At 36.5% G+C, this 27255-nt stretch overlaps 1 protein-coding gene across 1 annotated transcript in view; it reads right to left on the reverse strand.

The window, feature by feature from the left end:
* Positions 1 to 15567: 15567 nt before the first annotated feature.
* The window catches only part of LOC131223681 (cytosolic endo-beta-N-acetylglucosaminidase 1-like), an 86115-nt gene continuing 74427 nt past the window's right edge, over positions 15568 to 27255 (reverse strand). The window contains exons 10-11 of the mRNA XM_058219145.1: positions 18454 to 18589; positions 15568 to 16852 (exon numbers count right to left, since the gene is read on the reverse strand). Of these exons, the coding sequence (XP_058075128.1) occupies positions 16091 to 16852; positions 18454 to 18589 (898 nt within the window). The 3' untranslated portion in view covers positions 15568 to 16090. The remainder of the gene's footprint in view (positions 16853 to 18453; positions 18590 to 27255) is intronic.

Below are 27255 nucleotides of genomic sequence, written 5' to 3' on the forward strand. Positions count from 1 at the left end.
GGGTTTCACCATGTATATGCAAGAGTGGGAACGTCAGTATGCTGAGCTAGTTTTAGAAAATCCGAGAAATTGTGAAGGGTTGTCAGATGATTATGTTAGGAAACAACCTATGTCTCAAATTTTTTCTAAAATCATTATCGAGAACCAATCAGAATACAATGCTCCACCGGTTAAGAAGTCTTTACGCGATCATAGGCAGGAGAATAATTACACCCCACATATTAAGAAAACAATACGTGATTGTTGAGGTTATCATAATTATGGGAGTGAAAATTATTATCACCCATCAGACAAGAAGAAAATAATGAGAGATTATATTATGGGTGATAATATGTACCAACAACCATCAGCTCTCCCACCTATGACCCGTATGACTATGATCAGTGGAAACATCAACATTGGAAAGATGAACCAACAATTGATTATAGTGACAATTCTCTTAGATCTCATACCTTTGAAATCTAACCAGAAACGATACAAGAGGATTGACGTTTGAATTTCACAGACTATCAAGAACAGTTCAATCAATCGCAGGCATGATGAAATCATTAGAAGCGATTGAATTGCACCTCGATAAGGTTGAAGAGGCTAGGTTATCACAATCTCAACCCAATCTAGAAACACAATACGGGAAAAGTACTAAAATTGAGAATGAATAGTTGGATTGTGTTAACGAGCATACGATTTAATTTTCCAAATATTCGATCTCGATAACTATTCAAAGGAATGATCAAGAGACATGGGTGTCTTTTAAATATAATGATACTGACATGATCTAGTCATATGACACACTTGACTTTAATGAGGAGGAAGAAGCTAGTTTATTGGAGCCTCAACTCAATCTAGGAAAACAATGTGAGGAAAGTGATCTCATCCCACTTGTGAACTGTACGGAATTGGAAGATGATAAGTATTGGGATGAGAATCATGAGTTTACAACCTAAGATTCACTGAAATCGATTTCAATTATGGTTCAGGAAAGTGATCACGAGATACAGGACATTGTCGACCATAATGATCTACTCCACCCATTTGACACATGTTGAGACTCAAATATTGCATAATTTTCTCCATTTATATCTTGATTTTATGAACATGAATTAGCTTAATGTTCTATTTTACTCATGCTTGTGTTGCAAGGTGAATTTAAGAGCTTGGATTGAAAATGGTGCTGAAAGCATGGATTTGATGCTCAAGAATCACCAAGGCAAGGGATGGATCTTAGGAGACCAAGATTGAAGAATTCACATGCCAAAAATTTAAGAAAACCAAGTGAGGAATGAAGAGAATCAAAGATTTGAAGTGAAGAAAAGGAATCCTGAAACGTCCTGAAAAAACATATTCTGAAACTCTAGGTCATTTTGTGAAATTGCGTAGAGTGAAGTCTATTTTGAAAAACTATGCAGAGTAAAGTCTATTTTAGCAAACTTCGTAAATTTGAGGCGGTTTCTAAAGTTTTCCAACTAGGTGCGAAAGTTGGAGTTCCCCACTTATACATGGGCTTCCCAGGGCATTCCTAGGCATCATTCAAAGCATTCAAGAGCAAGATTTAGAATTTTTAAAGAGTCTTCAATTTTATTAAAGTTTTATAAATTATTTTTTTCTTTTAGATCTTTTCTATTTGTATTTATTTCTTTCCTGTTGCTTTTCTATTCTGCAATTTAATTATGTTTTTCTAAGTTCCCTCTAGCCCAAACTAGAAGAGAAGCACATTGGTTTAATGTTTTCATAGTTACGATGATTGATTGTTTTAATGATGAGAAAAATGGTGAATGCATATTATCAGTTGTTTAGATTTAGTTTTTTATTCTCATATGAGATTCATATGTTTCCATCATATGAGATCTACATTAATGGATAGACTTACCCTAGATCAATTAAATTTCCTAAATTGGAGAGGTTTTCAACCTGTTACATTTCTTTAATATTCATTATCTCATGGATATTGAATTCTTAAAATCACTGGCGCTTGAGAATATATATCAATGGTGCAAATCCATGATTTTCTAATCTTTTATATCATTTATTTAAAATGTTTAAATTATTTTATTTTTCGATTAGGCCGACCATAGTGCTCAGATCCTAGTTGTGTTATCCAAGTCATCATGATTTTGGAACATTAACCTATGTGTGGAACTTTGTGGCTTGGGTGTTGTTTTAATTTAGTTAAATTACATCCATTCAAAACTCCCAAAATCAAATAAACAGTTTAGTTTTTATTACTTAGTTTGTTTTGCATTTGATTTTTCTCATTCTCGCATTTCATCTCCCAGTGGGATCGACCTTGTATTCACGGGATATTACTTACGAACCTCTGCACTTAGAGGCAAGCAATCAACACGTTTGATTTACATGTAGAGGAAGAGTCCCTTCCAAGTGAACCGCATGACTCTTTTGAGGCGTGTGTAGACCACTCCCCTGATTTAAATTATAATATGATTAGAGAGATGGACAAGTCACTCGATATGACTCTAAAATTTGAAACCACCCAGTTAAGGCCATCATCTGAGCTGTCAACCCTTGATCATATAATGCCTTTACTAAGTAGTAGCAATGAATAGAGTCTTCACATCAATACGCGTACTGATCCGCAATCTGTCTATGCAGGGCAGGGCGATATGTATCCGGTGACAATTGACTCTCACCAAGGTGAAGAGTAAGAGATCATGTTTTCCTCTATTCTAAGAGAAGACGAAGGAATCATTGAGCATATCATCACAGACCTCAATGTGGAAAATGAGCGTCTCTCAATTGACTATCTCAACTCTCTGAAAGATCACTTGGCATATTTTGTAGATTCAATTGATCCTATGATAAAAGAAATAATGGATGCCTTACAAAACAATAACTCGGTGGTTGTTATTGACAAAGAGAACCCTTATTCTAAAGCCCCTCCTTTCACAAATCTTGAATGTTTACCATTAAGGGAGGATGAGCTGAAAGTTGAACCGAAGCCTGAAACTTCGAAATATGTTGAGACTACATCACCTACTGAGAATTTCTCTGAATTTTATCTACTTGTAGTCTCTGATTTACCATATTGCGCTAGCTCTGAAACTTTTTCTGTATCAGGTGAATCATATGTACTTTGGATACCTCAGGAGATTAAAAGAAAACTTTATGCTGAGGTCCACAAATTTCTCTTGAAAATCATGCTCTAGGGCATCTAAGCTTATTGCAAAAAGGGCTTTTGAATGATCTTGTTACGAAACCTATTGAGAAATTCATCAAGATACTAGCCGGATGAGAAACCTTACGGCATGATTAAGTAGCTTTCGCCTGTTTTTCGAGTTAGATTTATTGCTTTCAAAGAATTTATGATTAGGATAGTTTGCTTTTCGCCGTTTAGGATAGTTTATTTTTTTGCTGTTTAGGAAAGTTTGTTTTCTGATGGTTTAATTCTTGTGCTAACCCATCTTCACATTAAGATATTTTGAAAAAAAAACCCTCAAAATTCCTTCTTCAGGTAATACCTTTCCACCACTTTATTTTTTTTTTCCGTTGCCTCATTTGCATTAAATGTTTATCTCTTTTACATTGAGGACAATGTAGATTTTAGGTTGGAGGGTGTGGCTTAAGCAGGCTAATTAGTTGTTTTCTTAGTCTTTGGGCAAAGTTGTGAAAAATTTAAATTTTTTTTTGAAATTTCTGCAAATTTAAGTAATCTCGAAGTTAATCCATGAATTAGAATTACAAGATGCTTAATGCTGATGCCTTACGTCTCTTGGAGTTTAGTCACTTGAGAGATCTCAAAATTAAGTGAAGTCACTAATCCTCGATTAGAAGTTTTAAACATTGATTGAGTCATGATTTCATATGTCACATCCAGCTTAACCTTAAAGTGTCGATTTGATATTGAATTGTTAACTTGATGATTATTAAGCATGAAAGGAACTAACCTGGAGAATTTGTCCATCATGTTCAATGGGAAGAATTAAAAAGAAAGAAAAAGAAAATATTCAGCTAAAAAAAAAAAAACACATTTGTTGTCGAAAAGGGCTACCTATTAAAGATCTTTAAAAAGGTTAACATAGTGTAAAAGCCATCCATGGAAAAATTAAAAGCTGGAGGAATAAAAGAGGGAATTAAAAGATGAACTGTAAGGCAAGTTTCAGTTTAGGTTTTGGTTGTCCTGAATGCTCTTTTAATTATCAATGTTATCATAAACGTGACGAATTGAACCTTTGATTATGATAAGTCTAAACTTCATTATACACCCATGGAACTCAATATTTGTAATTGTTCTAATTGGAGGATTAATGCTTTGAACTTGATTATGAAACTTACCGAGTGCTAGAGTTTAGGAGAAGGTAATGCACAACATTGATGTATTTTAGAATTATATTATCTAGATTGTTTTTTTTTTTTTATAAAACCTACTTGAGCTTATAGAAATTATCCAGTGGTTCTCGAAATATTTTTTGCATACTTTGCTCGGGACTAGCAAAATGATGGTTGAAGATTGTCTTGAGTATTAAATATTGCATATTATCCCCCATTTATATCTTAGTTTTATAAACATGATAATACTTAATGTTTTATTTTACTCATGTTTGTGTTACAAGATGAATTTAAGAGCTTGAATTGAAAAGGGTGCTAAAAACATGGATTTGATGCTCAAGAATCACCAAGGCAATGGATGGATCTTAGGAGACCAAAATTGAAGAATTCACATGCTAAAGATCTAAGAAAACCAAGTGAGGAATGAAGAGAATTAAAGATTTGCAGTGAAGAAAAGGAATTCTGAAATCGTCCTGAAAAAGCATACTCTGAAACTCTGGGTCATTTTGTGAAATTGCACAGAGTGAAGTTTATTTTGAAAAACTGCGTAGAGTGAAGTCTATTTTAGCAAACTGCATAAATTTAAGGCAGTTTCTAGAGTTTTCCAACTAGGTGTGAAATTTGGAGTTCCACAACTATAAATAAGACTTCCCAAGATGTTCTTAGGCATCTTTTAGGGTTTAAGGAGTAGAACAAAAGGGTGGAGAAGCCATTAACAAGAGTTTTTCTTCTTTTTCCTTAGTTGTTTTCATGTTTTTCTTAAAAAACTTTGGTACAATCATATCTATGGTTGACTAAACCTCTTAGATACGGCTAAGAGGTGAAGCTTGTAGCATGATGGGATGTTTCTATTACTTTGATTCATGTTTATGTTGAACTTCATGGATTCTAATTTGATATTTAAGGAATACTTTTAGTTTTTTTATGGTTTATTGTGACTTAAATTACAGTAGATCTGCAATAGCTTTGAGTATCTTCTTTTCCTAATTTGATATTGTAAAATTAGTAAGTCCTCTTGTTTACCATCATCCCTTGGGCATGGTAGGGTGATGGAATCCTTCCTAATCTTCATAATTCTCCTGCTTTGAGATTATGGAATTGGTAAATCCTGTTGTTTGTCATTGCCTCCTGGGCATGGTTTGCTGTTAGAATCCCTACCAATTATCATAGTTCTCCTTCATTGAGAATTAGGTAAAGGAAAGTTTAGATTTGGTTTTATTGATATATTTTTCAATTGGATAGAATATGACTCCAATTCTAATTGTGTTACTTGAATCAAGCAAGATGGCTCCCTGATCACTGCAAGTGGATCCTTGGAAACCCTAGTTCCCACCTTTAAATTCTTAGTTTTAATTACTTAATTTACAATTGCTCTCTCAATCACTTCAGAATTAGTTTTACATCTTCTTCTGGTTCTACTTCTAGTTAATTTTAGAAACGTACAAGTTTCAGTCCATATGGATTCGACCTCAGTCTTACCGAGATTATTACTACATCACGACCCTACACTTGGGGTTGTGAACAACAAACATGAATAGTGGTTCGATTTTCTTATTCTACTCTCGGTGGACGCACTGAACGCATGAGTATACTGGATTTCATTATCGGAAATTTGAAATCAGGTTGACCTTTAACATTTACAATCCTACACAAGGACCGACTCCCACAAGAGATTTTTCGTGATTTCTATAGGCTCACCACGAACCTCGATTTTACACAAGAACCTACTAATATACAATCCCACCAGAGGCTCCTGCAAGAGACTTTAGTTAGTTTTCCTTAGGCTAACCAACAACCTCGATCTTAATCTAGTGACATAATTTATTCTCGCCAAAGGCTCTCACAGAGACTTACACGTTCGCACTTGTGTCCGATGATCTACAAAAGGACTTGATTTAAGCCTACACAAGAGCCAAGGTTCTACATAATAACCTGGATTTAAGCCCTACACCAGAGCTAATATCCTACACAAGAGTTAATGTCATACACATGAACGTAGGTTTAGGCCTTACACAAGAGCCAAGGTGCTACACAAGAACCTAGTCAAGTTTGGGTCACAAACTCTTTCCCTCATTCCTACACAAAGAAAGAAAGAATATGGACTCTTAAAATTGACAACTTACTTGTCGGATTGAGTCAATTTTGTAATACTTTATTGGGTAGCTTAATTGATGCTCTCCCATGCTTTAATTAACTTTTCTTTGCTCTTCTAATCATGATATCAATGCTTTATCAAGGCTGCAACTTCAATATCAAATACCTTATATATAGTGCTCCTTTAAGGTGATTAATGTGATGAGAGGTTGATTGAATCTCCTACAGTTAATGGGAAGTTGTAATTCTTAGGGGATTCACCTAGATATGTCTTCTAGAGGATTTAGACAATGGTATGCCTATAGAGGTTGAATCTAATCTCTAGAAAATGGAGAAGTTCAAGTACATCTTCAAGGTGGAGGTTGAAATCCTCATTAGAGTGTTAATCTCAAGAAAGATGACTTAGAACTCATTGGTTTATAGGCTTGGAATGGTGGATATAATCATGGAATCACCTAAGCTTCTATTGTACCAAAAATCCATCTCAATTGCCCAAGAACCGAATGCCCTTTATAAGATGTTCGAGTTCCAACAGTCCAAAAATGGGCAGATAACCACTCTTTCGATGGGATCAAGCATGGCTTTGAAGACATCGAAGAATACTTCGATGATATCGAAAAAAATTAAATTTCTAGCTGAATTGTTGTTGGACAGTTTACACATTATTATTCGATGCTATTGCGTGGTCTTCGATGACATCGAGGATATCCTTCGATGTCATCGAAGGTTCCTCGATTCCATCAAGAAACTCATAATGTGCTAGACATATCTGAATTACCTACTTGATTCCATCGAGTGGTCTTCGATGCTATTAGAAATCCCTCGAGGTCTGCTTGATAGGATAGAGCAACACTCGAAGTCTAATGTTTTGGAAGTATGATTTCACAACAGTTTCACACATTTTCTAGACTTATTTATCATGTTCCAATTAGGTTTCTAAGGCTAAGGGATGATTAACAATGTTTACTTATTAAGCCAAGATCAGCTAGAGGTTCAAGGGTTGTTTTGGATTTAGGGTTAGGGTCACTAAGACACTTCATTTACCTGTTCTTTACTCATTAATGCTTTTATCATCTTATATCTTCGATCTTCAACTTTTAGAAGCTCATCCGACTATGTGACAAAATAAATAACATGATTGACAAACAAGATGCACAAATCAGTGCACTAACACCGAAGAATCACCGAAACTGCACCCCCTTTCGATTGCATGGTGTGCCACACACCACCAAGGTCAGTGGTGTGTTTACATCACCAAGTTCTATGGGCATCACCATGATGTATGAATTATATATATAACCATAGTGAGATAGTTCTAGGTCTTAAAACCAAAAATGAGATATCCAAACCTCGAGTGGACCACAAGTAGTTGTACGGTGAGGATAATGATTCCACTGTTGAAACCTTCCTAGGGCCAACCATGATATTTATTTGCTATCCAACCTGTTCATAAGGTCACAGAGACCTGGATGAAGTGAAAAAAATCAGATTATTCCAAAACTTTTGTGACCCTTGAGAAGTTTTCAATGGTAGACGTTCAATCCCCATTGGTTTTGGTGGTGTGGTCCACTCGAGCTTTGAATCTGTCTCATTTTTCAGCTCAAGCCCTAAAACGATCTCACCAAATGGACAAATGGTTTGGATATAATACATAGGTTTGGATATAATACATATATCATGGTGGCCCCCACGTAACTTGGTGACCTCAACACACCACCAAGGTTGGTCGTGTATGGCACACCACAGGCAATCAGCTTCCCCTTCCAACCTTTTTTTTTTTTTTTTTTTTTTTCACACACACACACACACCCCACACACACATGCACACACGCCCCACACACGCACGCTGTGGGATTTCACCACTGTGGGTACTCGAACCCTTGACCCGGTGTTGATACTCCTGGGAGTCGACCACCCGAGTAAGAGCAAGGACCCTAGAAAGAAGAAGAACACACTTCCCCTTCCAACTTTGCGACATGGTTCGAGTCAATCGAGTTGAGGGCAATTGGACTAAATGTATGGCTGAGTCTTGTAGGTTCAGAGTCTATTGGACAAATGAGCCTACAACCTACCTGATTTGAGTTGACTCGGCTGAGTTCCAAGTAGTTTCAGAACTATGAGTAGAGTCGAATAGTAGATAGCCAAATTCAGTTTTAAGATAGGCAAAAAGCTTGTATGTTGAGGCAAAAACCCAATTAAACCTGTTTTTTTAGAAAATCAAGTTCTCTTCTTTCTAATTTCTTTCTTTCTTTCTTTCTTTTTAATTTTTTTAATTTTTTTAATTTTTTGCCAAAAGATTAGTTTTATAAAATGAGTGATTTGGATACAAAGATATCTAGCTCTAGAGATATTACTTCAAAAGAAAGGATTTGAGAGAAGTCAATTAGGTATTATACCTAACAACTTTAAAACAAAACATGTTTTGTGTGATCCCTTCTCTAACAACAGAAAGTGGTCCAATCAAATCCCACAACGACGATTCAACAAGTATGACTGCAATCCACTTCCTTCCATAAGCATTTTAAATTTAAAAAAGTCTTTCTTTTTTTTCTTTTTTCTATCAACCTGTGCATTATGTGAGTTCCACCATTACAAGGATGCCCAAAAAACAAGTTTATAAAATCATTACGTGAGCTGCACCACAACAAAAAAAGGACATCCACCTAACAGCTTCCAAAATTATAGAGGCGAATGTGATAGTTACATCCGCTTTATTTTTCAGGTGTCCCACTTTCTTGATGGCACAACGCTCCTAAACGGCTTAGATTCAGTAATGAAACAACCAAATATCAAATATGGTATGGAAGCCACCAGCGGTCCCACAAGCAGAGTTGTTGAAAAACCTTCATCCATTCGATGTAAAAAGCTGCCGAAACCAACAGTCGCCCTACACACAGGGTTGTTTAATAATATTCTTTCATTGAATGAAGTGCACTACTTTTTCATTTTTCTACGTCAAGATTACGGGAGATTTCAATAAACTTCAATCGTAGGCTAGACTTTTCATATGACGCATTAAGATAATTGTAACAAAGAAAGTCACATGATATAAAAGCATAACTCTTGTAAGAAAAACCTAAGGTCTATTTAGCTCTTCAATTTTCACATGTAAATAAGCAATTATTATTTCCACCATGCATCCTTCTCAATGTGATGGTGAATGCCCCTTTTGAAATTATCCTCTCCAAACCTTTAAGATTTTAAAAAAAAGAAAAAGAAAAAAGAGTGGGGGGCATTGTGATGAATGTGACTTATCCACGCCATTCATCCCTTTTGCAGGATGATCTTAGGGCGTGAGCCAAAATATGAGGAAGATTCAAAGTGGAAATGGACCACATTTTAGTAAACTGTGGGAATTGAACATCTACTGTTGAAAACCTCTTAGTGCCTTGAAAGTTTTGAATCAAGATTATATTTGTGGTTTTTCCTTTATCCATGTCCATGTGACCTTATGAATGGATTAGATGACAAGTACGCATCAGGGCCCAAAGAACAAAACAACTTTCAATGGTGGACATTACATGGACCACTATTTCCTATGGTGTGGTCCACTTGAGCTTTGGATCTGATTTATTTTTGGGATCATACTCTAAAATATTCTAATAAAATAGATAGAGAACATCTATTAGCCACATACATCATGGGTGGGGCCACTATTTTAATAGGGCTCTTTTCTGGACTCTTTTTCAAGGTGAAAGGATTCCATCACTTTGCAAATGTACAGTATAAGTAATAATGATCCAAGGATTTGAAAATTCAAATACCCTTAAGGTACTCTAGTGGCGGAGTATGAAGGATGCTTTACATGCACTTAAAAATTACAAATCTAGTGGACAACTAACACTATCCTGTTCAAATTCTGCATCCCAAGTTTAAACGTATCATAAGCCATGTAATGCACTTATTCAATTATCTCACTGTTAGATTAGTAGATATTTAGTGGACACGGATATCCAATTCTCCTATTGAAATGACTAAGTGTCAGTTAATCAGAAGTTAGGATTGTTACACCCAGATCCATAGCTCAACCGGCAGACTGAGCCGAGATACCTCGTTTCAACACTTGAGGTCTTGGTAACGATCCCTAAGCGGGGCTGGCTAACATGGAGTGTGTGTACTGACATGGGTGTGTACTAACAAGCTAACCCCAAAAAAAAATAAAAATAAAAATGTTACGATTGCTCGACCAATCTTTATTCCACAACATAGTGAATTTAATTTGAATCAATGTATAGTCTTTTAGCGCCCGAGCATGAAGCGTTAAGGAGCCTGAGTATCATACAACTCGGCTGACTTGTTTTCCTTGTCAGTACACACACCCAAAAGACATGGACATGCTCTTGATTTGACTGATCACAGGAAAAGCTGCAAAACTTTTTGCCGGGTTGGTACAAAGTCGAAGAGTTATTTGATACACTGGCAGTGTATGGATGTTCATATGCACCCACATTGCTACTGCATATTTTCCATATATTTAACACGGTTTAGTCCGTCCAAACCTCGGTCCAAGGTCTTCTTTCCAATACCAATTTTTTATTTTTGGCCGTGTATTGGCAGAGTTATTTTGGATCATAAGGGAAGTGCATGTGTTCTAGTTGGGTGTAAGAGTATCATATCCTAGGTGCTGATGAATATTGCACCTATAGCCATGGGTACTTAGAACCTTAGATAGTGGGCGGTGCCCATTATTGTAAAGACAATCACAACATGACTTGAACAATGGGGTCCACACTCCACACAATATTTACAAATATTCTCCCTATTTTATTATGGGTGCCGGCTGGGTACTACCTTCACCAAGACCTAGCTAGAGTACGAGGATATGTGGGGCCCATCGTGATGTATGTATTTTAATCACGCCATCTATCCATTTTGACGGATCATTTTAGGGCATGAGCCCCAAAAGGATGTAGGTTTAAAGCTCAAGGGAACCACACCATAGGAAGCAATGGGGAGTGAAGGCTTGCCTGTGAAAATGCCTAGGGGCCACAAAAGTTTTAAATCAAGTTAATATTTATGTTTTCCCTTCATTCATGTTTGTGGGACCTTATGAATAGGTTGGATGACAAATAAACGTAGCGGCGGGCTGTAGGAAGGTTTCAACAGTTGGCATCATTGTCGCTATTGATTCCTGTTGTGTGGTCCACTTGAGCCCTAGTTATGCCTTACAATAATATGTCAAAATGTATGGACAACATGGATACAACACATAAATCAAGTGAGCCCCACGGAGCCCTCGACAGGACCGTCTATCTCTAGTTAAGTCCTGGTGAGGGTGGTGCTTAATCCATGCCCTTTTATTTTGTTTCAGTTGGTTAGCATTGTCACAAGAGCTGCACCGAAAACTTCCCTCCTAGAGTTTCATTGGATTCAAGGCATGGCATGGCATGGTACAACCTTTTAATTACATCTATTTAGAGAAAATACTCAGTTATCATCTAAGCCTTATCCTAATTAATCAGTGTTGATTGTATGAATTCTATTTTAGCATTTTATTATAATCAAGATCTATACTTTTAATTAGACCGTTGGTTATCAAGTCTTTTCTTACTACTTCCACCTGCATTGTTTTGAGCCATGTTTTATTTTTAAAAAACATTTAACTAACTTTAACTCACTTACAAGAAACGGAGTTTTTAGTCTCTTTTGCATAAGACCAAACCATGTTAGTCTACTTTGCGCTATTCCTAAATTCCTTCAAATGCAATCATTTCTAATTTTATCTTTTCTTGTTTTGTCAATCATCTATCTCAGCATCCTCCTTAATTGTCTAACGTTGTTGGATAAAGTATAACTAGTCTTATGGCTATCATATATATATATATATATATATTTCAATTTGAATGGCACACGACGATCACATAAAATTTCACGGACACATCTCCATTTCTTGCACCCTCTTGAATTCTATGCTTGACATCTTTCTCAATCTCTCCACCATGATGAATTATCGATCCAAGATTTCATAAGTGGTTATTTTAGAAAAAAAAATTGATTACCAATCTTAACTAATTCTTTATTCTCACTCTTATTGTTACTAAAATTGCACTCCATATATGTTGTTTTAGTCCAACTAATTTTAAATCTTTTAAATTCTAAACCATCCCTCCATTAATCTAAGATGTCCTCCCTCATTATTTAAACTAAAATTATGTCATCTGCAAAATAACATACATCACGGGATCTCTTCTTATAAATGCTTCATTAATTCGCCCATAACTATGATAGCGAATTATTATCTAAATTTCCTTCTATGTATATATATTGTATTTCCTTCCATGTATAGGATCCATTTCCATTTTTAGGATGTGCATCTTTATAAAACCCTACTAGGACTAAATCAATATATAAGAAATACAAGAGAATTCTTCAAAATTCCATTCAAGTTATCAAATTAATGTGAAAAGGTAATAGCTCAATGTTGACCACTAGTGCAATCCTACAGTGAGAACTCACTTGTCTCTCCACTAATAATCCTTACATTTATTATTGCTTCATCATACATTTGCTCAATCATGTTCATATATTCTCTTGAACTTACCTTCTTTCCCAACACCTACCACATTAACTTTCTAGGGACTTAATTGTATGATTCTTCTAAGTTAATAAAGATCATATGGAGATCCGCATATCCTATATTTCTCCATCAATTATTTAAGTAGGGAAAATAGTTTTAGTGATAGACCTCCCTAACATGAAACCAAATCAATTTCCTATACATTTGTCTCATCCCTCAATCTTTACTCAATTACTCTTTCTCAATTTTTCGTAATAAAGCTCATAAATTTAATCCCCAGGATAGTTAGTGTGGCTTTGTATGTTTAATTTATTCTTATAGATATGTGTCATTCTTCATTCATCTAGTATTTTTTTTTTGTACTATCTTATTGAAAAACCTTGCCCAAAAATAAAATATATCTTATAAACTTCTAAAATTCTATTGATATATTGTTTGATTTAAAAGCCTTAAAAAAAAAAAAAAAAAAAAAAAAACTTTTTCAGAGCTTATTTCACTTCAGATATCTTAATCTTAAAATAATACATATTGTCTCTGACATCATTTTATTAAAGGGTAAAAACCAAGCCATAACAAATAGGCTATCAACAGGCTAGTGTGAGCTTCAGGCTCTCCAACCCCAAACCAAAATCTTCAAAGACTAGCCTGAATCCAGCCATGTCAAAAGAAAAAGGAAATTTAAAGCATTGCCATGCCCAATGCATATGAGAGTTTACGTGCTCATTGCCTGCCCTACCCGGCCATGATCACTCACACATGCCAAATGTATAAAAATAAATTGAAGATGTTAAGGGCTCATTTGGATACCACCAAATAACTTACCTTGTCTACTTATAGCAGTAGATAAGTAAGTTTGGTTTATTATTAGTTATAATTTTTTATTTTATTTTATTTTTAATTTAAAAGTATTTGATCACTTTAGTTAATTTCTTTTTTTTTTTTAAATTTTTAGCCTTTCTACTTTTCATAAGTTGCTGAAGAGAGGCATAAGAGAGACGGAAGAGAGTAGAAGTTGATAAGCATGTTGTTTGCCAAACATACTTATCTTCTTAATAAATAGAAGCTAAGTTAAGTTATTTATCGCATAAGTAACTTATCTTAAGCAACTTATTATCCAAATGCCCCCTAAAAGTCAAATGAATATCTTAAATTATTTTGAATGAAAAATTGCAAATTCCTATTCAAGTGGATCTTGTATCATATATCACTCATATATACATTAGTAATTATGAGATTTTAAGGCCCTGTTTGGATACCACCAAAGAAGATACTTTTTCTACTTACAGTAGTAGATAAGCAACTTATTTGAGATATTTAAAATCAATTATAAGTAACATTTTTTACTTAAAGTTACTTAATCACTTCAGCTTAATAAATAAAAACCAAGATATCTACTTGAGGCATAAGTAGCTTATCTCAAGTAATTTAAGATCTAAGCGCCCCCTTAGAGAATTGCACGAGTGCTTCCAATAGGCTTTATGCTCTATCTTACACGTCTATTTTAATTGATGGTTAACAGGAGCTTGCATCATTGACGCGCGCGTGTAGGTGTGTATCTCTGAATGTATGGGCCCAAACAAGGGATAGCCCAAGATGGGCCCAAAATTGTTTGGGCGTTTATTTTTAAGCCCATGCCTATCATAGCGTCCTATATGGCATGCCCTACAGGTCCACTAGAAGTTAAGCTCTTGGCCCAGCTCATAAACAAATTGTTAGTTCAAAGCTGTTTTTGCTTTCATTTCTGAGCCCATGTTTTGTTGAACACAGGTATGGGGAACTTCTCTGAAATGGGTTGGTTCGAGTTCAGGTCGGCCCAATTTGAAAGGTTTTACTTAATATGAATCATTTACAGTCCCCAACCTGACCCACGACCCACTTGGTGTATGTTGAACCTGGCCAGCCAGATCAGTGGGACAACATGACCCATTTTCAGCCGTAACATGAGGTGTGTGGGCCTATCGAAGCTCTCGTATCCTCCAAGAGGTTTGAAATCCCACAGACGCATAGCCTTGCTTCCCCACACATCTCCACATGACAAAATGACCCACATGCAAGACCCAAGCGTTCTATTAAGTTGGTTCAACATCTAGATAGCCCAGTTCCAAGAACAATGAAGGCCCAATCATCAGGTGGACCCCAATGTCTAAAACAAACAGACAGTTATAGACATTACCAACAATCCACATTCAGCAAACATGTATACCTAGTTGATGAACTAACCTAATTCGTAGGTCGATTCATAGAGGCCCACCTGATGAATGGATTGGATCGTTCACCACGTGCAAAATTGGCAAATATGGAAGCATACCTTTGGGCTAGGCTAGCAGCAAATCTCTCCTCAGTCCCAAATCAAGGAAACATGTTTTGAAGCTTCTCTAAAACACATGATCCACAGCCACCTAGCTTTTGCATATGTGTGGAACATTCAAACCAGGCCATGAAGTGGGACCGGCAACACCAGCAACCTGGCCCAAAAAAAATCTGTCCATCAACTCATCTGGCAGGTGACCCATGTATGGGTTTCAAGTAAATTCTAATGGTCCACATTCAAAGTCCATGTAGCTTGCGTGAGCAGACATTTGGGCCACTAATCTACATTGAAGATGCATGGCACGTGCTGTAAAGGAGCATGTAGGCCTAGCAAAATCCTGTTATTATGATCCTGTAACAATCACGAATATCAATGCCGTGGATTTTATTATGAATATATTATTGTGATTATTACATAACAGAAATGCATCTCTCCACGAGGATGCAATTTTGAGATTATAATCCAACATGAGACTACTATGATCCTATATCTACCAAAGTCATTATTCAAATATTGGGAAGGCTCCATCACTACCATTGGTTTTATTAAAATAACATAAATCATTGGAGAGAATAATAAGGCGATTTGTTGGATGGACAGAAGACAGCAATTCACAGCATACATGCCAACAGAGAACATGCACTAGCCCAAGAATCAGGCTGGGTCTATTCATCACGTGGGCCCCATGTGTGTGTCGAATGTAGTTTGTCAGTAATATTTTGCTAATGGTCCAGGTTTTCTTAATGGGCCTGATTTCTGGAGTAGAACATGTTCAATCCTTGTGGATATCACATGGCGGATATCACATGCACATGACAGTTAGAATGCGTTTTGCGAATAGCTTCTTCAATGTCTCCTTGTGCAAATCGCCAACTTCATAACCTTTACTAACCTTTAACATCCAATAGCAATGCTGCAGAATCATCCAGCTTCTGGACCGCTCCATCGATGCCACACACTTGAATGATGAATTTGATACTCGAAAAGCCTGGAGAAACGGTCAGATCAGATACATAGAAGGCCTGAACTCTTGCCACCCCAAGATATTCTTTGCTTCCTCCGATCGGTCTGCCTGCATCTCCAACTGCTAGTTTGGCAGCTCCCTCGACATAGATATTATACTTCAGAAACATTGAATCATCTCCTGATCCTTCCTTAAGACTCCAAATGATCTTAACGCTCACAGTCTTCGTCCCTTGAGAACCTGAGGCCCATGATATATCTTGACCCTCGACAGCCCATGAAGTAGCAGGTGGGAAAATTGTGTTCTGCTCAGAAGTTCGAATGATGATATGGCCGAGAGATGCACTAAAATCCAATGCAGCTGTAGTGATTGGAGTGCTTGTGTTATCCAATGATGAACCATGCAGACTGGGTTTTCTCTTCTTGTAGCAGACTACGTCAATGTCTGTTAAAGTGTAACCATCCAATTTGATGCTGGTCTTCTGTAGGACCCACCCTCCGGGCTGTGGGTCCTCTCCTTCTATGTCTGTAATTCGGACTGGTGTGATGACTTTATCGAATTTATTCATTGCATGGGGCATGGGAAGGAAGGTTGGTCCTCCCGGCGCAATAAGGATTGAGGCCCGTCCATTCGTGTTTGAGAATCCAAGAGACAAGCCCAACAGTGAGCTCCCATCTGAGTTCACCTAAACCAGGATGTCAATGTAGCGTCAGAATTTCAAATCAAAGGAAAATCAAAATCTCAAGTAGAGTTATAACAGATGTCTTGGTTTGGTGTATGGCCTTTACTTAAATGAGTGAATCTTGAAATGGGGAAAGGTAAATGATCCAGCATCAAAAGCTCATGTCCAAGTTAAATAGGATTCTACGTAGATGTGGAACATATAGCAGATCCAAACAGTTCATCTATTGGGCCCTACCAAGGCTGGATTTACCCCAAAAATTACAATTGTTGGATGATCCTAGCTAAACGATGGAGTATATTTGCCTCATTGATTAAGGGGCTTTGGAGGAGAACAGGTGAGGAATAGTGCAAGGCGAACCACTCAAGATATTACCTTTAAGACAATGAGAAGAGGATGATAGGACCTAAAAGAAATTTGGATCAAGGTGGTGAAAAGGTATATTAAGGCTTGTTCAACTATGAAGGATAGAACCTCAAATAGGAATGCTTGGCGAAATAGAATTTCTAATGTTGACCTCAAATGGTTGGGACAATACAATGATGGTGATGACGACAACAATGACGATGATGATTATGATTTTTTCCATGAATAATCATTATTGTTATCATCATTATCAATGATGATGACAATGATGGTGATGATCATATTGATGCGTTGATGTGTATATAGTGTCCTAATTTGCCCAGTATGCATAGATAGGATTCATGGTTCAATTATCAAACACGTTGATAGGGCTGTACATCGACCTGAGTCAAGTCGAGGTGGGCCAAGCTCGGCTCGACTCGTCAGTGCTATATTCGAGTTCGAGATCGAGCTTGAGCTCGCCCTCGAGGTCAACATTGAAGCTTGGCTTGTTTGCCAAAGCTTTCAAGTCGAGCTAGTGGTTCGAGTCGAGTCGAGCTTGTTCATATGTCAATTTATTACATTTTTGGATAGGGTAAGGGAAAGAGAAGGAATGGGGAGTCGGGTAGGGTATGTTAATTTGTTTTATATATATATATATATATATTACTCGAGCCGAGTCAAGCTCGAGCTCGAGCTCGAGTTGATATGCACCATGCTCAAACTCGGCTCGAACTCAACTCGAACTTTTAAAAAGTAGCTTGACTCGCCCCGAGTCGGCCCTTCAAGCCGAGTCAATTCGAGCTAATTCGGGCCGAGTCAAGAGAGCTTTTCGAGCTAGCTCGACTCGTGTACAGCCCTACTCTTTGATTTGATAGGCTATACCATTGATGGGGGATGCTAAAAAATCTTCCAAAATGGAAACTTATAGTTATCCAATTTTCAGCCCTTCTCCAAAAACCATTATTTTAATGAAATGTTTGTTTGTAGACCACAAGTCAAAGGATTAGGATCTTCCAAACTAATAGATTTGGCATCCCTATCCATAGTGGTGCCTAGTAGATCAATGATCGGATGTACCAGGCCAGGACTATAATTCCTCAAAAAACTATTATAATCACAAAATCTCAAAGGTTAGAAGAAACATAATAGCATTGTTTAGTGGTCTTTCTTAAATCAAGCTTTGTATTGCAATAATGATAGTTTAAGGGTGAAATCTTGTTATGTTTGTAAGGTTTTCCATGAATGAGGATTCTTACAGAATATATAATGTGGATTGGTAGATCTTCCAAAGGAAGCGCCCCCTGAAAGAGCCTTGTCATGAAAGAAGCACTGTCTTCAAGACTTCCTTTAAATGTGATGTTTCCTCCTCCATTATAAGACGCATCCTTAAAACTACCAATTACAAAGAATTCATTAATCCAAAGACACAAACTATATTTGCTTGAAATCAATTTTCTAATACAATTTTGCAAGGAAAAAATTGGTAAAGAAATCACATTGTCAGATAGACCAAATATGGTAAAATGGGGAGCAAAAATTCGAATAAACCCTGGTACTACAGAGAAGTTTTCACACAGGTAGAGTTGAGAAATTTGAGGCATGTTAGACATGAATTACAATGATCATCAATGGAATGAGGGGTTTGTTTAGTTAGTTTGTATTGGGAAAGTTTTGCTTGTTGAAGGTGTATTATTTCCCCATCAGGGACATTTCAATAAATTGTCTTACCAATCTATATATATATATATATATATATATATATATATATATATATATATATATATATATATAGAGAGAGAGAGAGAGAGAGAGAGAGAGAGAGAGAGAGAGAGAGAGAGAGGCATGCTCACCTACGCACGTGCGCACCTTTGCACATGTGTCATAGGCGTCTAATCCGAACGGTCCATAAGATGCCGAATCCCGTGAAACCCCAAGGGGCGAAGTTTCACCCTGATCTAAGATTCTGGTGGGCCATAGCAAAGAGAAATGCAAATCAAGGGAAGAAACTGTTTTCATTTTTCATGGCCCACCAAAGTTTTGGTTCAAAGTAAAAATTGGTACCAGGGGGTTTCATGAGGTCCTGCTTCAGGTGGACCATTTAGATTTTCAAGACTCATCACGTTTGATGATTCTCAAAAAAGTTCGTAGGGAGTCCGTGCGAACTGGTTCGCAGCTGAGCATTCCTATATATATATATATATATATATATATATATATATATATATATATATATAAAAGAGGAAAAAGGAAAGAATCACAAATTGTTACCTCCTCCCTCTCTTGGATGAAAGAACTGATACCCTATAGGCTATGACATAACAACTTGTCATGCAGGCCTGCTTTTCTTGACAACACATCACTTGTGTAGGACATCCATATTCTCAACCTTATCTCTACTACAGAACTGGACATGAGAGTTTCTCCTCATCCAGCTCCTCGCGAATGAAATGATTCATAATATTACAGATGCCCCTGGGAGGCACCACGATTCCCGTAATCCTCAATGAGGTACCATGCAAACAATAAGCCTCAACATGAAGATCACTTGGCAAAAAATAAGGCTGGTCAGTTCATCAAGCGGGCAACACTGTTCGAATCAATGGAGTCATCAATGGTCTGACTCAACAAAAGGGTATGGCCATCTACTGAATGGATCTACCTCGTTTTCAACATGAATGATTCCATGGTGAGGCCTACCTTTTACACGGTACGGACGTACAGCACAAGTGGCATATTGGCAGGAAAGATAGGCCCGCATGACAAGGTCAAGTCGCTGCCTAAAAGTGCCTTTGATTATTGTATTGGTTCTAGTGATTACATGACAAAGGAATCCTGTTTGATCTTTATAGAACCTCCTGGTTTTGTGACCAAACTTGCTGACAGACCCATGCACCCATTTCTGGTTATACGATGAGCTACATTCTCTCCTTTATTGTCTTCATCATACGTTTGACTTAATCATACCTACTTTGCATCAAACCTGCTTTCTATTAGTAGTATGAAGTGGACTCTTACTTGCATCATGACCCTCTACCCCAACACTTTTCAAGATGTAAGGACGAGGAGGATAATTGGTCTGGTCATGAGGCAAATGGGTTGTACCATCTTGACTATTTAGGATAAACATTTTCGTTCGAATGATCTTAAAAGGTAATACATTTGTGGAACTTTAGATTCTCCAGGTTTTCTCAATAATTGTTCCTTGACTAAACTTTGAACCTTGCTGATTTGGGGCCTTGAGCTTGTTGTTCCAACTGCATGAATCATTAAAATATGTCTTTCATGGATGATTAATTCTAGACATGGATCCACTGTTGAAGTCCAGTAATTAGGTTCCTAATGAATTAAGGCAAACTGCAATTTTGCACGTTCAAAGAGAATTGAGTCTCAATGCTCATCATGCTCCTATACACCTTCACGAAAAGCATAGTAAGTGTAAGAATTGTTACCTTCTAGATGCTTTGAGACATAATCGTGATTAGTGTTTTGTATAACGAATAGCATGTAGTGTAGCATTCACCCCCCTAAAGCGTGAGGCATAAGCTACATAGCGCTACACGCTAGATTTTTAATCAAGGTTGTGCCTGGTTACACCAATTCACGATATTCTGCATCCAATTAGACTGACTGATAGAAATTTAACAAAGTTTCATGATATTTGGTGCAGCCAAACACAATCTAAAGTAATAGGAAAGGGCAAATGATTAAGTATAAAGGTGAAGAAAGAGAAATGAAACTGATTTAATATTGTAACTTGCATTATTTTACTAAAAGCATTGAAAAGATTAACTAACTTTAATTGAAAATAGAAAAATATAATAAATCATTGAAAGCATTAGTTGATTTTAATGTTGTAGTGAAGAGTAACTTGTAATGTGAGCTATGTAGCGTGTAGTGTACGCCAATTATCATGCAACATAGGCTACATGCATTGTTACTTACATTATTTTAGAACAAGCATTGAAAAGATTAACTTTTATTGAAAATAGAAAAATGTAACAAATCATTGAAAACATTAATTGATTTAATGTAGTAGTGAAAAATAACTTGTAATGTGAGCTATGTAGCATGTGGTGTATGCAAATTATCAAGTAGCGTGGTTACACACAACTTCAGCTATTTCCATGAGCTATGTAGCATGTGGTGTATGCAAATTATCAAGTAGCGTGGTTACACACAACTTCAGCTATTTCCATGAGCTACGTAGTGTTGAGGCTAAGCTACGCTGCATAGTGTAGCTATTTAAAACGCTACTAGTAATAATTGTTACCTCCTAGAATTGTTCCATTGCCATAGCAGATACCCTCATATAGTGAAAATTGTGACAATCAATCTTCAGAAGTGTTTTCCTTATTCTTCTAAAAGAAAAAGGGTATAGACTGATACTAGGAAATCCTAAAAAATTGGGGCATTCGAGTTGGACACTTTGACAAGGATAAGGATAGAGATCCCCGTTACCTTCTTATCCAAATCAAATAGGTTTCAGTCACTGATAAGGAAACGGAGTCAGGTTACAGTATTGCGAAGGTAAGTTCTTAAACATGACAATACATGTGAGAAATAACCAATCATTGAAGTACTCTCTCCTCAGAATTTGGATCTTGAGCATCCACTGTACTTGACCCTTGGTGTACATAATACCCAACCTGAATCCGTGGCCCTAACATAGCGGACAGATGTAGCATCTGTGAGGGTGTACACATCTCCATGGATATTACCCTCTTCAAATGAGTTATCTACTTCTCATTCAAAGGGAAGCAAATCTGTTGAATATCCTTTGCCTCAAGAGGAGAGGAGCAATGTGGAAAAATCATGGATTCCTCTGCAGTTTTGATTTGAAAATTGATCTTCCTCATAGTCTTGTCCCCAAGGTTTGTGGGTGGGGATTATCAAGATGGATGTATCAAAAGGAAAAAGAAACAATGAAGGAAAGGAAAACTAGTAGAAGCTTGTTCTTTTCCAACTGGAAGAAAATAATGCAGTTGCAAAAGCACAGTTTCAACACTGTGCTCAGTTTGTTTATGTTTTTGCATAATAGTGCTCATATTAATATAGTAAAAGCAAACTATATTTCAATGACATGATATTTTTGTTTTGACATTATTCTTAAAACTTTAGTTTTGGATGGGATTAGGGACATAGTTATCTTCTTTTCTTTCCTTTTTTTCATTTTCATATTTTTTAAATATAATTTTAGTGTTTTAGGTTTTGGTATTTGGTAATTGTTTAAGGTAGGTTCCTACATTTATAGGGTTTCTTTTGGTTAGAGTCACCCTTTAATTTCACACTAGTTTCTTATTTTCAGTTTTACCAGTTTTGAAGTTGGGCGTAGTCTTTTAAAAGGGTTAGTATTAGTGTATTACTAGCATTTGCAGTGGAAAACTTATCAAGTGATTAGAGGTTACTTAGTAGTTTCCTCTATTTTTTTAATTAATAAAAACAAAATAAGAAAAACTCAGTGTCCTTTCTAACCAACAAATAATGATTCTTGATCATGTGTTTGTAAAAGAACACAATGTTTGATCTTATTAGCAACAATTCAAATTGATCAAGGATGCAATGACTTGTAGTTGTACCTTAAGAATGATTATGACGATGAGAGGGAGAGAGGATGATGGTTTGGAGTGAGATGGAGTATCAAAGGTTGAGGATATTTCCATGTTGAGTTTGATTGAGTGTCTACAATTTTCCCTAATTCATGTTTATTTATGATTATTTTAATATGAATCTTTGGACCAGATCATATTTTTGTGTGGTCTTTTAATGTGAATATTTGAACCAGTTTCATTTTGACGATTGATGGCTAATATCCCAAGAATTAACCCATTTACTACTTCGACCATATATTTTCTTCAAAAAACAATTGGCATTCTATTTTGATCCCAATATTTTTATTATATAGTGGAGCCTCTACTAATCGATACTCTAAAAATTAATAATTTCTTATATTAAACAAGACTTTAAGGGGAAAATATAGATGCATACTTAATAACTAATAATATATAAAATCTACTAGCTAATAAAACTGTTAAGAGTATTTGATGTAGGATAATTAACTACTTGCTCTAAAAGCTCGAACTGATAGAGCATGGTGAATCAATCCCTTTATTTCATTAGCCTAGGCCCCACATCCTATGGGTTAGGGCCTCGGCTGAATCCCCTCTTGGGCCCCTCTTCACATGGGTTCCGCTTCACACGAGCCACCTGCCTCATATGGGCCGCCCACCCCGAGTGTGCCCCTGCATCCCACAGGCCACCGCACTCAAGTCCGGTGTGAAAATGCCCCTGCAATCTGCATTAGTATTTCAGCGTAGGATTAAATATTAGGATTGAGTTTTAGATATGTAGGTATAATGAAAATGGTGGGATCATTATACAACCCAAAATGTGTCTAAAACAATACACAATACAATTAGTAAATGGTTTGTTAAACCATGGGTGTTTTGGTCATCAAACACCAAAATGAAGCCATCCACCTAGTAATCTAAGGAGAATTCAATCGCTAATCATTAATAAGGACATCCGAGCACCATACTAGAGGAGGGCTAAGCCAATCTCCTTATGGCTAGACACCCATTACATGGGGCCCACTTAGCCAATTCACATTCCTAACAACGTTGAAGACCCCACGTGCATGTTCATGCATCTTTAAAGACCCCACACTGGGAAGATGCACGTGGACTACATATAGAAGCTTGATGGACACATCGTACCGTTGGATCATCATCATCGAACATCTTGATCATGAGACCCCGTGAGCCACGAAATAATTTAGTTGTTTAGATTATTTACATGCTTTTTATTTTTGGTATACCTTATATTTGTGTTGAGATTAGAGAGTAGAACAACTTTTACTTTGTTAAACGTCTTTCTGTTGAGAATCTTATCTGAGAGCGTCTTTTTGTAAAAGGTCTTTTCTGATACTATAAAAGAGAAAATTAGGTGTGTGAAACCCTGATGCCATTACTAAAAAATAAAAAAAATAAAAAAAATCTTTGTATTTTCTCTTCTTCATGTGATTTGAAGCTTGGGTCTAGTGTGATTTCATTCCCCATTCAACAGAGGTGTGAGGCGTCCATCTATCATCTTCCTTCTCTCTTCCTTTCTATCAAAAAGAAGTATTTTCCCATAAAACTTCATCTATCTTCTTCCCTTCCTATCTAAGACCATCCAAATCATCTTTTTATTGAACTTTTCATCATCCAACTTCAGACCCAACCAAAATCAACCATTGAGGACCCAAAAACTCTAGCTAACGACCCACACGTGCGAGCCCCTAGGCTGATCGTATGGACAACCACTCAATCCTTTGATTTCCCCTTGTTTCCCCCATCAAAACCCCTTGATCCCCCATCCATAACCCTACCCTAAACCCTAGATCCACAATTTCAGATTTTTCCCTTCCTAACCCTAATCATAAAACCTACAAATTTGTCCCTTGAGCATAGAATGTACCTATGCTAAATTGAAAGTTTTATACTTCCATCAACCCTAGTTTTAATTGATTTTTGTGATTTTTTAACATGCGGGCATGTGATTTACGTTAAATCAGACTTTATTCCCTATTGTTTACTCTTAATTACTTGGTGGGTTAGCTACTTGGTGGGTTAGCATCTTTTGTTAATTGAATTACTTTATGAACTCTTTCATAATCTCCACGTTGCATGCTAACATTAAATCATGTGTCCTACATCAATCATGCTATCTTTAATAGTGAAAGTTGCAAAGAACAACAATTCATGACAAAACCCAATACAATTAGGCATCATCAAGTGCTCTAAATATCTGCGATATAATTAGTATCGCCAGGTCACTGATGCAGAAACTACTAGAATTATAAAAATTTCCAAATATAACCGATATTTTCAATAATATATACTATACTAGGTGAATATTATTAATATGACAATATCAAAGATACTTTGAGAAGAATCCCTTATAAAAGTTCCCCGATATCGGCAACACCATTAATAATAGCCCCGATACTGGCAATAATATCCCAATACTGGAAAAACATCCTTGAATAGGCAAAACTGACAAAATCTAAAAACCCAAAAACAATCCATTTTTGGGGTTGGTTCTGGAATTTTGTTCCTTGGTGATTTTGATTGCTCTTGGTTTTATTGAATAAAACTTTGGATTTGGGCAGATATCTCAAATCCAAACAACGACAGGAACTCGAAGGTGATTAAAAATCCATAGAAACTTCACTTTTTTCAAATGTTAGCATGGATTGTAATGAAAATCCATGTCTATGCATGATTCTCATGCATTGACATGGATTTGTGGCAAAAATAAATAAATTAACATTTAAGTGAAAATTGGGAGAAGTTGGAAAAATCCTATTTTTTTCTCATTTTTAATTGAAAAATGTTTTCTTCACTGTTAATTAATGTAAATTTTTTTATATATTAATGAGTGTTGGCCATATAGATTGGCTACAAATTTTATATATTTATTTTATACCGATTTTTTCGACAACACATGGCTAGACCCCTATAAAATGGAAACTTATTATGTATGGTTGTTTTATAATAATATTTGATTCCTACATGTGTAAACATGTGTCTTTTAACATCGCCTAAAGTTTCACTAAAAAATTCCACCTTTTCCCCAATATTTCCCTTAAATAGCAATATTCTTCCGAGTATTAGCGATAATATCAGTGACACCAATACATGTTTCTATATTCCTGGTCATCAATACATATAATGATACTGATACTTAGAACACTGGCCATAGAGACTTATGCTCGGAAGATGTAAAAGGGTAGAATCAAGTTACATGTAGTCTCACATCAAGAAGCCTCCCAAGCGCACCTCTTCTTCCCTTCTATTTTTTAATATTTGACTTTCCAATTGCTATTAGAATGGAAATGTATTACAACCATGCGCATTAAATTTTCCAGCTGTCCACTATTCGGCCCGTTAGGTAGTCTATGTCATGTCATGGCTTGCATCCACCTAGGAAAAGCTTTTCCATCCTCGTTCTCCTTTGTCAAACTACCCTATAATCTGTGCAAAGCTATGTCCCATCCAAAGTGGAGAAAGCCCATGGAAGAAGAAAAGGAGAAGGAAGACTTCCAAAGGAATGCAACTGTGTAACTTGTTTCCTTGCAAGAATTGAACCATAAGCTATAAGTGGTTATATGCTCCAAAAGCTACACCACCATTTAGTGATAATAAGGGTTGGTTGCTTACAATTTTACTCAAAATGATAGGGTTGAATACATTGACGTCCCAAGATGAACTCAAATAGAGTTCCCTCTTTTTCTTTTTCTTTTTTGCAAATTGAGTATGAATAATTCATCAGCTTATGGTCATGAATGAGTTCTTAATGTGGATCTCCAAAAAGAAATTCATAGAAATTGGTCTAAAGTAGAAGGGTAAATGTGTTGAGTCAAAAAGGAATATCGTCTTAAACATTCAAACCCTAAGGGATTGGTTAAAGAAGGTCAACAAGGCAAGTATTGAAATAGGGTTTCAAAGTTGATACATTGGGTTCAAGCCCATAGCTGAATGGTAGATAGACCGTGTTCCAACATTCATGGGTTCAAGCCCAGCTTACCTGTCAAAATAAAAATAAAAATTGAGATGTCGATTGTTTTGTCTTTATCAAATAGGGAGAGAATGGAACAAACGCTCCCCTTATTATGGAGAAGTCGAACTTGAAGTCTCATCTTGGCAGAAATCATTGACATCAACATTCTAGGGGCATTGATATAGATCAAAGTGGCTCCTAAAAAGAATAGGGTTTCATTTCATAAAGTATATGTTCAATCACTAAACGAAACAAGGAAATTTTGTGCAAAGCCAATCGACTCTGGGAACATAGCAATTTCTTAGAGCTGATATTGGAGAATATCTCGGTGGCCTTGGCTCCTATAAAAAAAAGGGGTCCAAAAGCTATTTTCAAAGGGATAACTACCCTTGACCATACATATGCGATTGGGGGTAGTCATTAAGTTTATGCATTGCGGCATTTGACCTGGAGAGCCTCACATGGAGGCTGTTCACTGAATCCTTTAGTACCTCAAGGCATCCCTTGAAAAAGGCTTA

This window comes from Magnolia sinica, chromosome 13 (assembly GCF_029962835.1).
Source record: "Magnolia sinica isolate HGM2019 chromosome 13, MsV1, whole genome shotgun sequence".
Classification (NCBI taxonomy): domain Eukaryota; kingdom Viridiplantae; phylum Streptophyta; class Magnoliopsida; order Magnoliales; family Magnoliaceae; genus Magnolia; species Magnolia sinica.